The 13,912-nt window shown below is 39.3% G+C and overlaps 1 protein-coding gene across 11 annotated transcripts in view; it reads right to left on the minus strand.

Annotated features, from left to right (window-relative positions):
* MAST2 (microtubule associated serine/threonine kinase 2) overlaps nt 1-13,912 on the minus strand; it is a 210,882-nt gene that overhangs the window by 50,709 nt on the left and 146,261 nt on the right. For all 11 annotated transcript variants that reach the window (XM_044770697.2, XM_044770696.2, XM_044770698.2 and 8 more), the window contains one exon: nt 1,240-1,331. In XM_044770697.2, the coding sequence (XP_044626632.1) occupies nt 1,240-1,331 (92 nt within the window). The remainder of the gene's footprint in view (nt 1-1,239; nt 1,332-13,912) is intronic.

The following is a 13,912-nucleotide window of genomic DNA, read 5'->3' on the forward strand; positions in this document are numbered from 1 at the left end:
TACCTAATCTAACACATAACCTGTCAATTTTTGGGGGGAAAGTATCTAAGCAAAATGAGAGCTTTGCTTTAAAGGCCCAGTGGGTCTCCAATTTCCTGGGTCCCCCGGTGCTCTTGGTGGTGTCTTCCAATGTGAGAGTTAGTGTCTGAGTTTTACTGATTCTTGGAAAAGGGCCATGAGCACACTGAATGGCTGGATCTGAACCCAGTAAAGTGTCTCTTCTCCCAAAGACAAAGATCAATTTCGGAATCACCAGACCCTCAGGGTGCTCAAACAACTACTCCACATGTACCCTCACTTTCTCCCTCCAAAGACACAGTAAACCGTGAGCAAGGAGACATTCCAAGTGGAATAGATCTGTCTTACTTGGCTTGATGTCAAACTCTTTCACTGCTTTGGTACTCTCTTATTGCCCAAAGACAGCAAGGCTCATGGCTTACCAAACCCAGGTAGCAAGCTCTAAACAGCTTCCTATGGTTTCAAGCCTGCTCCATTTCCATTACCCCTGCATCTGGAAATTCCACTGCAAACAGTGTAGTAATGGACAGTGTAGCAGTGCAGCAACTCCTTGAGCAAAGCTGAGTCCCCTCAGATGCAAAAATTATATGTCTAGACCAAAATATATGTCTAAATGAGGTCTTCACCCTCATAGTTTTTATACAGTCCTCAGTTAGAGTCAAGCAAATCAGTCCTTATATTGTCTGGAGGAGCCTATGGCTCCAGGTGGAGCAGAGTCTGCATGCATGAGATCATTTGCTTCAATTCCAATATGTGAAATCAATGTCAACATGAAACAAATATTCCTCTCACTTTTGTTGTCTCCTGTTCCAATAGAGGGAAAGTTATCAGGAGTCCCATGAGGCAGAAAACCGTCTCTGTGAGCCCTGATCCTTGGGCATGGTAGGACAGAACATTAATGGAGCCCTCATCACATGGCCCTAATGACTGGAGCCATAACACACTAGAACAGAGGCCGTGGAACCAGGATACATACCTGGCCCCAAGATATGTACAAGACCAAAAGGAATGTTGACAGATCAAGGCAAGAAACAACTAACAGTCAAAAATAGACTGAACACATTCTCCCATAGAAAGCATGCCCATGAGCTCTGCATGCTTCAGTCAGCGGAGTGAAGAGACAATGTAATATGCTGAACTGTGCAAAGTGAGAAGAGGGAAAGAAACTGGGCATCTGCGGCCATTCTTTCATTTCACCTTTCTTAACCTTCAAGCACTCACCTGTGTGGCCATGGAGAGGTGAGTGCGGCCGCTGTAGTGTAGGTGATGTGCTAGAGGTCACAATCAAACTCTTTCGGTTACTTGTCCGACAACTGCAATGAAAACACAAATGTCAGTTATAAGAGGGCCACACCATGGGCCCAGAGACCTTGAATGGCTATGGAGTAACAAAAGAGTGACACCACTCCATGGGCTGAGCAGTATACTGTTTAAACTGAACTGGGTCAGCAATTACTGTTTGCACCAGTGAGATTTCAACATTCATTGTGTTCCATCTTAGGATAACTTGTGCCATTGTATTGACTTTTATCTTATATTGCCATTGTACTTTTCCAATGTTTAGGTTTTGCTTCCCAAGCAAACACAATGAGCTCCTTAAGGGTAACAATCATGTCTTAAATGGTATCTAGTGCAGAATGCCCACTGCAAATTTGATTTAGAAAACAAAAAATGCAAGTCATAAATACTCTCATATCTCATAGAACTTAATGTTTCTGCAATAAAAATGAAACTATTAACTTAATCTATGAAATTTATTTTTAAAAAACGGCTTAATCAATGAATTAAGTAATATTCTCATTTCACCATAAATTTCAAAACAGTCCTGGGTTTCTTCTATAAAGCTGGCTTTCCATTATGTTAATGCCTGAGGCTTTTTCTTGTGGTTGAAGAAACCAGATCACGATAAAAAGCCATTTTGTGCTATACCTGCTACCGAAAAGTGCGTATAGATTTATTTGAAGGTCAGCCCATCTTTTAAAGGCACAGGGGTGCCTGGCATTTATGTTCATCCAAACAAATATTTACTAAACACCAACTATGCACCAGACACTGTTCTAGATGCTAGGGAAGCAGTAGGGAACAAGAGAAAGTCTCTGTCCTCAAACTGGAGTAACTAGTGCTGTGAAGAAAGAGAGAGAGGAGAGAATGTTCAAGAAACAGCAGAGAAGTCGAGTCGCGGGGGAAGAGGGGAGAATGATAGGAAAAGAAGTAGGTTATAGAAGCTATGGGCTGGCCACAGCCAAACTCTGTAGGGCTGACAGAGTGTCACAAAGAACTATTGGGATTGTGATGAGAAACCTCTGGAAGGATTGAGCTCAATCTCAAGAATGAGATTATGATTAGAAATGATAAGCACTTTTGTCCAAGAAACTGTTAGGACTAATCTAATCACGTCTAACAGCCTCATTACCTCAGTCACCATTAAATGTCTAAGCCTCCCATTCTCTAATTTGACACGGTCTCCCTCTACTCCTTGCAACTGAGTTGCAACTTGCATCTATTTTGCAACTGCACTCGGGCAGCTGAAGGGGACTGAAGAAAAGCTCAAAATCATCTGGCTGGCATCTCCTTATATTTATGATGATGAATGTCAAGTGTGTCTTGTCAACCACACTACATTTACATAGGAAATGTGCTCTCTCTCTCCCCAAAACAACTAATTCACATCTTCTCAAACGTCCAGCACTCCTTCTCCAAATCTCACCCTCATCTGTTGACTTTTTTATTCAACTGGGGGTAAAAAGAACACAACACAAAAAGAAGTACTACTTATTCCTGCCATAAAAATCTATTAGCTTAAATCCGTATCCATATACTTTCCTATCTGTAATAGCAGAAGGAAAGACCGCGCTCCTGTCAAAGCCAACTCCCCCGACTCCCCATTCCAGAAGTCTGCACCTGCATTGCCCTCCTCTTCCCATGCCATGAATTTCTACTTCCCATTGGATCATTCTCATCATCATAAAAACACGCTGTCACTTCTAAAAATAAAAATAAAAACTTTCATAGAGCTCCCCCAAGTGGTCCATTTCTTTGCTCCTCGGTCTAGGAAAAATTCCATGTAGGGGTTCCGTACTTGTCATCTTCACATCCTCATTTCCTATTCTCTCTGTAGCCTACTCTAGTCAGTCATCCCCATCTTGCCACTGAAACCCCTGCTATCAAAGTCACCAATGAGAATGGTCAATTCTCAGTCCTTATCTTATGTAACCTTTTAACATCATTTGACAGTCACAATTCCCTTTTTTTAAAAAAAAGAACTGGGATATAACTTACATTTTATAAAATATATAGATCTTAAATGCTCTGTTAAATGAGCCTTGACAATTGTATTCACCCACACAACAATATCCAAAACAAGAGGCAGAATAGTTCTATTATCCCAGAAAGTTCCCATGTGCCCCTTGCCAGTCAATCTCCTGTCCCACAACCACTTTCTTCTATCACCATATATTAATTGTGTTTTGCTGGATTTCCTATAAGTAGAATTACACACTACGTATTTTTTTGTGTTTTGCTTCTTTTGTTCAACCTAATATCTGTGTAAATCTTCTTGAGATACTTCTCTTTAGTTTCTAGGACAGGATTCTTTCCTGGTTTTCCTCCTACCTTACTAACTGCTCATTTTTCATTTTCCTTTGCTTGTTTCTTCTCTTCCTGACCTCTAAATCATTTAGTACTCCAGGACCCAGATCTGAAATATCTTTTCTTCTCTCCCTAAACAACGTTTTTTTTTCCAGTTTCATAGCTTTAAATCTATGATGCTGATGATACCCAGCTTTTTATTGCTAACTCTGTGCTCTCTTCTCTGAGCACGAGACTCACATATCCAAATGCCTACTTGACATCTCCAACTGGATGTCTAAAAGGCACCTCAAACTTAATATTTGCAAAAGAGAGCTCTTGAATTTCCCTCTAAAACCTGCTACTCCTCCCTATGTTGGCACCATTACATGGCACCACCATTCATCCAGATGTTCAAGCAAACACCTATGAATTATTGTTGATTCTTCTCTTTTCTTCACACCCATGTCCAAAACAACCAGGAAGTCCTGTGCATTATACCTTTAAAATATATCCTCAGTCCAAATAATTCTCATTACCTCTATTACTACTACCACCCCAGTTCAAGTCTATAAAAGATTTCTGAATGATCTTCTTTCCACTTTGGTTCTTCCTGCTCACCCTCCTGCCCCCACCAGTCTATTCATCACCCATCAGCTGGAGGAATAGCTGAAAAACCACAGATGAGATCAAGTGAATTCCTACTTAAAAACTCTCAGTGGCTTCCCATAACATTTGGAATATAATTCAGACTCCTTACCGTGGCCATTTAAATTAATCCTACTGTAAAGAATCTATTTTTTCCTAGTCAAGATTCTTTTTTTTCCCCCTTTTTAAGATTTTATTTTTCCTTTTTCTCCCAAAGCCCCCCGGTACATAGTTGTTCATTTTTAGTTGTGGGTCCTTCTAGCTGTGGTATGTGGAATGCCGCCTCAGCATGGCTTGATGAGCAGTGCCATGTCCGCGCCCAGGATTTGAACTGGCAAAACCCTGGGCTGCCAAAGCAGAGAGCAAGAACTTAACCACTCGGCCACGGGCTGGCCCCCTAGTCAAGATTCTTGATAAGGTTTTGCCTTTCGGGTTTTCTTTAAAAGAAACATAGTATGTTTATTCAGCCCTTATCCTAAGAGCAAATAAGATATAAATATTCTCAAGAAAATAAACTCTAGGCCCTTCAGTTTTGAACATGAGAAATTTTACAGAATATACACATGAAACCACACTGACCCTTGGAAAGCTTACCCAGACCAAGGGAATCCTGAGCAGAAAGATATCTCAAAGACTTCTGTACTTCGGCTCACACCACTTCCCTCAACAGATATGCCCTCCCTCCTTGACTTACCCAAATCTACCTGTTCCTTAGGGACCATGAGCTCAAATGAGGTGTTGTGTGAATTCTCGTTTATTCTTTCAAGCAGGAAGATGTCTCTCCTTTCTCTGAACACCTTTAGCAAGTGTGGCTTATACTGCTCATGTTCTTAGCATCAGTGTAGCACAGTAGAAAGAAACAGGGCTTTGGAATTAGAAGATCCAAGTTTGAGATTGGCTGTTTGACTTTGAGCAAGTCTCATAAATCCTCATGTTTTGGTGTTTTCAAATATAAAATGAAGATAATATAAACCTTACATGTCATTGTGGACTCCTCTTTCTCTCATATATCAACCCATCGTAACTCTTGTTGGCTTTAACATCAAAATATATCCCAAATCTGATCATTTCTCACTTCTTTCACCACTACCACCTTGGACCAAGTCACCACCATCTCTTATCTGAATTAAGTAAAATAGCTTCCTCATTGATATTCCTGCTTCCTCCACTCTTGTTCCCCTATAATTTGTTCCCAACAAAACACCCTTTAAAATATAAATCAGAAAAGACTTCCACTTCCAACCATGATGGAGTAACAAGTAATAGATTTACCCTCTTATCTTATACAACTAATAAGCCAGACAAAAACATGAAACAATTTTCAGACAGTGGACAACAAGCAGTGCAGGACAGTGATCACTAAGAGACATGAAACAAACAAGGTGAGTCTTATGATTGCCTGAGCTTACTATCTGGAAAGACTTCATAGCAACAGCACAGGGAGGAGGTGACCCGCACAGAGCCTGGCAGTCTCCCTGAGTTAAGGAAACCACCCAAGAAAAAGAGCAGGTGGAACACTCCTTGGTGCTGACACAAAGTCAGGAATAGTGTGTGATCCTACTACCCAGAGGGGAAAAACCTAGTCATTCAAGGGACAGTGGCAAGGAAAAATTAGTCCCAAATGCTACTCTGGTCCCACCTAATAAAACTTAAAAGCAATCCTCAAAAAGATTAAACTATTTCCAAGCAACTTAACTGCATCCTAGAACAAGGCTCAAAAGTATTGAAAGGAATAAAAAATATCCAACACACAACAAGGTCAAATTTGCAGTGTTTTGTATGTAATAAAAAATTACTAGGCATAGAAAAAAGCAGGAAAATATGACCCATAACGAGGGGGGGAATGAACAGACCTAGAGATGACAGAGATGATCGAACTAGTAGAAGAGAACATTAAAATCATTAGAACTATCCTGCATATTTTCAGTAAGGTATAGAAAAGTATGAGCATGTTAAGGAGAGATTATGGATGATATTTAAAAAACCCAAACAGAATTTCTGGAGGTTAAAAGAGTGTCAGATGAAAGTTAAACTGGATGGCATTAACAGGAGATGAGGCACTACAGAAGAAAACGTTAGCGCACCTAGATACAGCAAGAGAAGGGATGCAAAATGAAACAAAGACAAAGAAATTTTTTAAAATGGAAAGAGCAACAGTGAGCTGTGGGACAACATCAAGCAGACTAGATTTGTAATTTAAGTCTCTGAAAGGGAGGAAGGGAGAAAAAATACTCGAAAAAATAATTGCTGAAAAATTTCCAAATTTGTTGATAATTATAAACTCACATATCCAAGAGGCCCAATGAATCCAAAGCACAAGAAACATGAAGAAAGGTACACCAAAGCACATCATAATCAAATTACTTAAAACTAGTGATAAAGAGACAAGCCTAAGAGCAGTCAGATAGAAAAATCACATAACTCACAGAAGAACAAAGGTAGTGACAACAGACTTCTTTTTGGGAAAAGGATGCAATTCAGAAGACAGTTGACGAAATCTCTCAAAGTACTGAACCTAGAATTCAAATACCAAGCAGAAGTATCTATCAAAAAGGTAGTCAAAATAAAGACTTCTTCAGACATATAAAAGCTGAAATAATCCATTGCCAACAGGCCTGCACTATAATAAATGTTAACGGAAGTCCTTCAGGTAGAAGGAATACGGTACCAGATGGAAATCTGGATCAATACAAAGGAAAGAAAACTACCAGAAATGGTAAATATGTGGGTAAATATCAATCATTTGTTTTTATTTTTAAAATCTCTTTAAAAAATAAGTGAGTTTTAAAAGATACATAATCATTTACTGTGAAGTTTACAACATAAGCAGATATAAATGAAGGACAGCCACAGCACCAAGGCTGGAGGGAAGAAGGGAAGTGCACTGTCGTGAGGCTCTTACCTTAGATGTGAAGTGGCTGACAAATAGAAATAGCAAGCAATAGGATATATTAGAGTATATGAGAAAGCCATTTAGTGTAAACCTAATTCGGCCTGTTTTTTTTTCAAAAGGGCCAGACTGTGGCGTTGAGCATGCATTATGTATCTGCTTTAAACATTTGCTATGCAAGTACAAATGGCCTTAAGATAAAGGTGTAACTTCCCCCCACATTGGTATTTCCTTAGGGATAAGCATCTTCCCTTAGGCTAGGAACTGACTGCTGTGCTCGCCTGTGACCACCCAGCTCGGGACAACAGACCTGCCACCCTGCTGTGTTCACCGAGATAGCAGACCTACCTGCTGTTTCCATCAATCGCTGTGCTGACAGAGCAGTCTCACGACTACTGTAAAAGGGACATTTCACTCATATGTGAAACATCCTGTTTGGGGGTATATAACCACTCTGTGCACCCCACTTCTTCGGTGCCCTTTCTTCCTTCGGGAAGAAAGGCACTGGGCCATTGTCCTCAGATTTTAGCTCAGAATAAACTCCCCCAAATTTTCATTTATAGATTGGTTATGGATTATTTTCGTCGACATGGTCTAATATTACTTGAAGGTAAACTGTGACAAGTTAAAATTTTACATGATAAACATTAATGCAACTACTAAAAAAGAAAAATGAAGAACTATAGTTAACAAGACAACAAAGGAAATAAAATGGAATCATAAAAAATGCTCAATCCAAAAGAAGGTAGAAAAAGAAAAAAGGGAGAACAAGTACAGCTGGGCCAAATAGAAAATAAATAGCAAGATAATAGATTTAAATCCAATTACACCAATAATAATGTAAAATGTAAATGTTCTAAATACAAATTCAGTTAAGGCAGAGACTATAAGAATGGATAAAATAGCAAGACCCAAGTGTTTGCTATTTATTATTTGTGACAACCCAAAACTAGAAACCACCTCAAATGTCCACTGACACATGAGTGATAAACAAGTCATAAGATATCCATACAATGGACTACTTACTACTCAGCAATAAAAAGGAAGGAGCTATTGATTCACACAATGGATGAACCTCAAATAATTATGCTGAAAGCAAGATGGCACACATAAAAGAGTACATAGGAACAATTCTAGTCACATCAAATTCAAGAAAATGCTAACAAACCCATAGTGACAGATAACAGATTAGTGGTTGCCCAACCAGAGACAGGAGAGGGATTATAAAGAGGCATGAGGACATTCTGGGAAATTACAGATATGCTCATCATCTTGACTATGCTAATGGCTTCACAGACATATACACATATCAAAACCCATCAAATTGTATGTTTTAAATATGTACAGTCTATACTTCAATCACACCTCAATAAAGCTGTAAAAAAAATTTTTAACGTAAGTAATATCAAAATCACTTTTCTGCTTAAAATTCTCCCTGTCTCACTTAAGAGCAAAAGTCCATGTTCTTACAATGGCCTACAAGGCTTTAAATGGTCTGGATCTCCACTACCTCATTCCGTTACTCACTCTTTACTCCAGCTATACCGGCCTCCCTACTTTCCTCAGAACATGCTGAGCATGCCACTGCCTAAGGGCCTTCACAAATGACATTTCCTATTTCTGTGTTTCCCCCCAGAGAGCCTCACAGCTTGCTCTCTCCTTACTCAACTCTTTGTTCAAGTACAGTCTTCTCAGTGAATTTTTCCCTGATCATTCTATTTAAAACTGTAAACCCCTCCCAAATTCTCTATCCTCCTTCCTGATATATTTTTCTCAACTGCACTTACTACTATTTAACATACAATATATTTTGCGAATTCATTTTGTCTGTTGTCTCTCTTCCCATCAGAATCTAAGCTCTACGAGGTAGGGCTTGTGCATGCTTTGTTTACTGCTGTATTCCTCAACGCCTAGAACACTGCTTGGCACATGGTAGGCTCTCAATAAATATTTGTGAAATGAATGAATGGATGAGTATGATCTGTTACAACGATTAAAATAAGATATTGGTACGCCTGCCACGTGTAAGGTATATTAAACCATTATGCCTAAACTCCTTGTGTATAAAAATGAAGACCTCCTGAAACTGCAAGGGCAGATAATTGATTCTAATTTCATTTGCCATGATATTACTTAAAATTTAAAATAAAATCCAAAACACTAAAGATCATATTTCCAGGCCACACGCCTTTCTATGAAGGTACATATAATCTCACTTGACAAATCTGCAACAGCTGCCAGGGGAAAAAAAAGTCAGACACCCTGGTACAGAAGCCATGACTCAGCTGAGATCCAAAACAAGGAACTGGCTATTTTTCCATTTCAACAGGCTCTAGACATTTCCCCAGGATCCTAGAAGATAAAGTGCAGGTCTTAACTCTTTCATCCCAGTAAGATGAAAGTACCGGATATTTGCAGAGCCAGCCACACTAACTCTCAGCTGATGGGAAAGAAACTGGAAGCCCCTTGATCTGATGCTCTGCGGCCTATTGCAGGGACTGGTTAAAGTAGACTGCTGCCCAACACCATCCCAGTCACTTGGTCACTCAGAACAATGCTGGCATTTCACCATGCTCCACCATGCTCATGTGGACAGTGGGAGCAAGGACTAAGATAACCTGTGCAATCTCTGTGATACTGTTGAATTGTGGCCATATTTCGAGAGTTCCGAGCCTTAAAAAATCCCTCCTTCCAGCAATTAGCAGGTACTCAAATCTGACTCCCTGCAGGGGCTGCCGTAAATTTATTTAGGAAGCCTCCTTCCCAGTCTGCAGCGATATAGAGTACAGAGTAGGATGCATGGTTGCAGACGCCTCAGGCCTCTCCAATCTCCCAGTCCCAGAAGTCCAGCAGCCCCTAGGAATTTGACCACTCAGTAAATGGCTAGAGCATTTGGCTAGCCCTTTACTTTCTTTCAGAATTTAGAAGGAGGAAAAGACCCCTTCTGTTTCATTAAATGTGATCAATAAAATAGAGAAGAATCTGGGGCCATTTAAGGTCAAGCACTTCCAGATGTTATTTCAAAGTAACAACTAGGATGACGTCCCTGTAAAGACTGAGAAGCTACAGTGGGAGAAAATACATGTTCTCTCAGTCAATAAAGGGTGCTGCTTAGAGATAAATCCATTATTTATCTTTTGCCTGGATTATCCTAACTAGTCTCTCTGGTTTACTCCTGTCTCCTACTCCCAGTCTGTTCTCAACACAAGCAGCCACAGTGATCCCTTTACAGCACAAGTCAGATGATTTCACTCATCTGCCCAAAGGCTAATTTCTCAGGGGGATGCCCAGCTCCCAGGACCATTGCACCAATTGTTCCCTCTGCCTGGAATGTCCTTCCCCCGGCTATACTATGGCAAAATCCCTTACCTCTTTCAGGACTTGACTCAAATGTCACTGTCCCAGTTTCTCTACATAATACCACGACTTACTCTCCCCTAATCCCCTGTACTCTACCTGTTTTTTGGATGGGAGCTCTTCTTGGATTAATTATTTTTTAACCCCTGCTTCACTGGCTTGAAAATGATACATTCTACTTTATTTTCTTTTTTAAAAAACTATTATTATTAAGTTTTAACAGGTACTCTTGTCTTAACAATGTCTAAGGTTAACCTGCGTCTCAACTCTCCTGAGCAAAATTAAAAGATCTTAACTCCAATTCTCCTCTACCCGCCTCCAACTTACACGTTATTTGGTTCAGTATTTCAGGTCTATCTTGCTTTTATATTGCCAAATTAGTAATTATTATTGTTTTATATGATAATCGCTTGATTTGACTTACTCATATATTTTCTAGTTTCTTTGCTCAGTGTTCTCTTTTGGATCTCATACCTTTCTTCTTTCTTTCTGAAATATATCTCTTAGCAATTATTTCAAAGAGAATCTGATAGTGACAAACCTTCTCAATTTCAGTGTTTGCCTGAAAATGTCTTTATTTTGCTCACTGACTTTCGATGATAATTTAGCCTCTTGTTGAGAGTAACTTTTTTCTCAATACCTTAAAGATGTTATTCCCTTGTCTTATGGCTCCTGTTATTGCTGTTGAGAACTTGCTCTTAGGATTGTTGTTCCTTTGTAGCTAATTTTTCCTTTCTCTCTGGTTGCTTTTTTTTTTTTACCATTAACTTTATTTTCTAGTATAACTCGCATACTAGAGAATTCAACCTTTTAAAGTGTACAATTCAGTGGGTTTTAGTACACTCTTAAGGCTGTGTGACCATCATTGCTATCTAATTCCAGAAGGTTGTCATTACCCTGGAAGAACCACTGTACCCACAAGCAGTCACTCCCCATTCTAGCTCTCCCTACCCTACCCAACTCTGCTCAGCCCCCAATACACTTTCTGTCTCTATGGATTCACCTATTCTGGATATTTCACAGAAAGGAATCATACATTATGCAGCCTTTTATGTCTGGCTTCTTTCACTTAGCATAATGTTTTCAAGTTTCACTCATGTTGTAGTATTTATAAGAACGTCATTTCTTTTTACAATAATATTCCATACTATGAATATGCCACATTTTGTTTATGCATTCATAAATGAATGGATACTTGGGCTGTTTCTAATTTACGGCTATTTTAAATGATGCTGCTATGAACATCTGCACATTTGTGTACACATATGTTTTCAATTTTCTTGGGTGAACTTCCTTGTTGAGCTCATTTATAAGAGCTCTTTCAGCTTTTGTGGATTCCTGAGAGTTCTCTAGTTCCTTTTAAGACCTCTGTAAAAACTGCAATTTTACTGTAATGTATCTAGATAGAGATTTATTTCTACCTATTCTGCTTCACGATATTATTTTGTTTGTTTCTAATCAGTTCTGAAAGGTCTCAGTCATTATCTCTAGGAATATCACCTTTCCCCCATTTCTCTATATTCTGTTGGACCTCCATATTGCATCTTCCATATTTCTTAGCTCTCACTGTTTACATCTTTCCATCTCTGTGCTGCACTCCAGATAAAATTTTACTAACTTTGTCCACAGCTCTACTATTTAACCTGTTGAACTTTAAAATTCAATGATACAATATATTTAATTCCCTGTATTTGAATTGGGATTTTTCCAAAATACGTCTGGTCTTATAAATTAAATATAGGTCTTTTTTTCTCTCATTTTTGTTTCCTTCTTTTATAGATATATATTTTATATTTTTATATATATATATATTTTTTTCCCCCCTGAGGAAGATTAGCCCTGAGCTAACATCTGTTGCCAATCTTCCTCTCTTTTTGCCTGAGGAAGATTAGCCCTGAGCTAATATCTGTGCCAATCTTCCTCTACTTTATACATGGGTTACCACCACAGCATGGCTGACAAGTGGTGAAAGTCTATGCCTGGGATCCAAACCTGCAAACATAGGCCACCAAAGCAGAGCGCACAAACTTAACTACTAGGCCATGGTGCTGGCCCCCTTCTTTTATATTTTTATTCATTTTAAATAGACTTATTTTATAGTCTTTATCCATAATGATACTTTCTGAAGTTCTTAGGGGTCTAGTCTTATTGTTTCTTTTTTACTGATTTTCGCTTGTGGTGGATTGTTTCCTTGCATGGGCTATAATTTTGTACTGTGAACTCACCTTCAGTGAGCTTTATGGGAATCTTACACTACCTGATTTGAGGGTGTGCCATTTAAAAGAAATCTGACAGATCTGTCAGGGTTATTACCAGCCCAGAATCAGCTCCTAGACCACACATACAGTATAAACTCCAGTCCCCAAATTCAGTTGAATAAAGGCCTACAGTTAAAAATTCAAGGGTGACTTTCTTCTTTATTATTAAGAGCCTTAATTAAAACCCAGATGAGGCTAAAGAACTTCTCATCTCCTCTTGCCAGTGGGTAAACTGCTTTCCTAGCCCACTCCTGCACTGAGGGTAAAGCCCTTTGAGGGTCCTAACTATATGTGGGGTCTCAATTCTACCCTACTCTAGGGTCTCCCCACCCAAAACAAGCCCAAGGCCTCAACCTCTTTCCCCTCAAGGATATCAGGACTAGTACACCTCCTCCCTGGCCCCTTTCTTAGAAGTTCCAACGTGGGTTAGTACTGTTCAGATATTGTTTTCCCTCTTAGATTTATGTCCCTTGGGATTTTCCTCATGTTCTACTGAATTTACCTACGCATTTAAAACAATCATAACAGCTAATATTTATAAAGTGCTACTTGGGCACTGTCTAAAGCTCTACATGTAGTGCCTTATACCCTATGACATAGGTACTACTATTGTCTCTCCTTTTTACAGACAAGGAACCTGAAGCACAGAGAGGCTAAGCACCTTGCCCTAGGTCACAATAAGGGACTAACATTTTTTGAAAGCCTAATCTAACTCACATTCTCTTTGCCCCGGATCTTTTTCAATGTGGCGCTCTATCCTAAAGATGGTTCAGACGGCACATATCCAGAAAAACAAGGGCATTTTGTACAACCTAACTAACTTCAGGGGGAGAAAAGGGTGGGCAGATAAGATATCAAGTCCTACCCTAGGTGGGGATCTAATGCACAGCATGGTGACTATAGTTAGCAGTACTGTATTGTGTACAGTCATGTGCCACATAACAACGTTTTTGTTGATGAGCCATTGCATATATGATGGTGATCTCATAAGATTAGTACCATACAGCCTAAGTGTGTAGTAGGTTATACCATCTACGTTTGTGTAAGTACACTCTATGACATTCACACAATGAGAATTACCTAATGACGCATTTCTCAGAACACATCTCTGCATTAAGTGGCACATGACTGTACTTGAAAGTTGCTGTGAGAGTAGAGCTCTAATGTTCATACC

Source organism: Equus asinus, chromosome 5 (genome assembly GCF_041296235.1).
Source record: "Equus asinus isolate D_3611 breed Donkey chromosome 5, EquAss-T2T_v2, whole genome shotgun sequence".
Taxonomy (NCBI): domain Eukaryota; kingdom Metazoa; phylum Chordata; class Mammalia; order Perissodactyla; family Equidae; genus Equus; species Equus asinus.